The 1,489-nt window shown below is 37.1% G+C and overlaps 1 protein-coding gene across 1 annotated transcript; it reads left to right on the top strand.

Moving 5' to 3' along the window:
* Positions 1-352: 352 nt before the first annotated feature.
* LOC137727687 (uncharacterized) lies at positions 353-1,202 on the top strand. The gene has a single exon (XM_068466513.2). It carries the CDS (start codon positions 378-380, stop codon positions 1,065-1,067), a length of 690 nt encoding a protein of 229 aa, XP_068322614.2. The 5' UTR covers positions 353-377; the 3' UTR covers positions 1,068-1,202.
* The last annotated feature ends 287 nt before the right edge of the window (positions 1,203-1,489 follow it).

Below are 1,489 nucleotides of genomic sequence, written 5' to 3'. Positions count from 1 at the left end.
TTTTGATATGGGTCTAAAGTAACTAAAAATTGGACCTATTTCAAAAATTAAAAGTCACTGAAAATTGAATCTATTTCAAAAGGTAATTTATAAAATTGGACCTATTTCAAATTTTTCCAAAAAAAAAAAAAATAAGTACACAGTAGTCATAAGTGACGGTCCTTGTCTCTTTCCTTAATTTGTCATATTGATCAATTCTGCTAGGGTCGTTTCACTAGTTAATCAAAATAATAATTCATAATCATCATTAATTATTATCTTTTAATATCTAAAGAGACAGTGGGATCTGTACGTAGCACCATATATTTTTATAGACACAGTTGGAGAAGGATGAATCGAAAGATACTAAACAAGTAGTGCTACTCTCCATATATTATATGGAGTCCTCCTCACCGACTGATCATCCAAGTGGTGGCCAATGCCGTACCCAAATTGTCTCAAAAAAATGTAACTCTATATTTCCAGCCATGAAGAAGTATCAACACTCTTCTCAAAGAACACCATCATTTTCTTCCTCATCGTCCTCGTCTTCATTTTTCGTATCGTCATCCTGTAATCTCGATCGTGATTCTTCTCCCCCTATTAGTCCGGCCACCCCACTTCGATTTTCCGGCGTCCCATTCTCTTGGGAACATGTTCCCGGAATTCCAAAGAAACCTAGCAGCAGCAGCAGCAACAAGAAGGAATTATTTTCATCACTGAAGCGCCTCCCACAACCTCCTCCCAGAGTCAGTAATCAGAAAATCACCTCAAAAAAGTTGATCGTGGATGATATTCAGGTGAGACACAGCAACTCCAAGGGCAAGGGGCATACAGCTAATTATCTCCCAAAGGATCCTTTCTTTGCTGCATTGGTTGAGTGTTCCAAGGACGACGACGGAAACGACGATGATCAAGGATACTCAAGTGCTGGTGCCAAGGTCTCAAGGAGTGTGAGTGAAAGGTTTGGATTCTTCAATCTTTCTACATTATCTTGTAAGACAACATGTGCAGTTTCTGAATCAATCATAAACGTTCAAGGGCCGAGTAGAACTTCTTATCATCTGATTAATCGCCGTTCCCGATGACTTTACGATCCTTATTGTCCTCGATCCATCACTCATCTTAATTGTGTCTTTTTCTAAATTTATTTTTGGTTTTTATTGGCTGCTGTGAGGGCGAAATGTAATTCTGAAAGTATATAAATATTTAACTGGGATAAATATGTTCATATACAACTAAGGAGCACTAGTGTATGATTTCTGCTGTTTTGTTCTCTATATTATTTATATATATATTCTGCTACCAAATACGGTATAAAAATACATGCTGTTTGCTGTGAATTCATGTGATGTTTGTGGCATCTGTACGAGTAAATTTTACGTGATATCCCACGTGGGAGCAGCAGGGCTATTGGACCAGATGTAGAAAAGCTATGATTGGATTTCACTAAATACTTCATTCCAAGTTACATAATATCTAGAAGAGAAATGCTAAGAAAACTCTTTCA

The sequence above is a fragment of the Pyrus communis genome, chromosome 10 (assembly GCF_041283825.1).
Source record: "Pyrus communis isolate YQ-2024b chromosome 10, ASM4128382v1, whole genome shotgun sequence".
Classification (NCBI taxonomy): domain Eukaryota; kingdom Viridiplantae; phylum Streptophyta; class Magnoliopsida; order Rosales; family Rosaceae; genus Pyrus; species Pyrus communis.
This window is presented reverse-complemented; position numbering and strand designations above follow the sequence as displayed.

Bases quoted from the DNA above. Each gene is read 5' to 3' on its own strand.
- LOC137727687 (XM_068466513.2), top strand. From the start codon at position 378: ATGGAGTCCTCCTCACCGACTGATCATCCAAGTGGTGGCCAATGCCGT.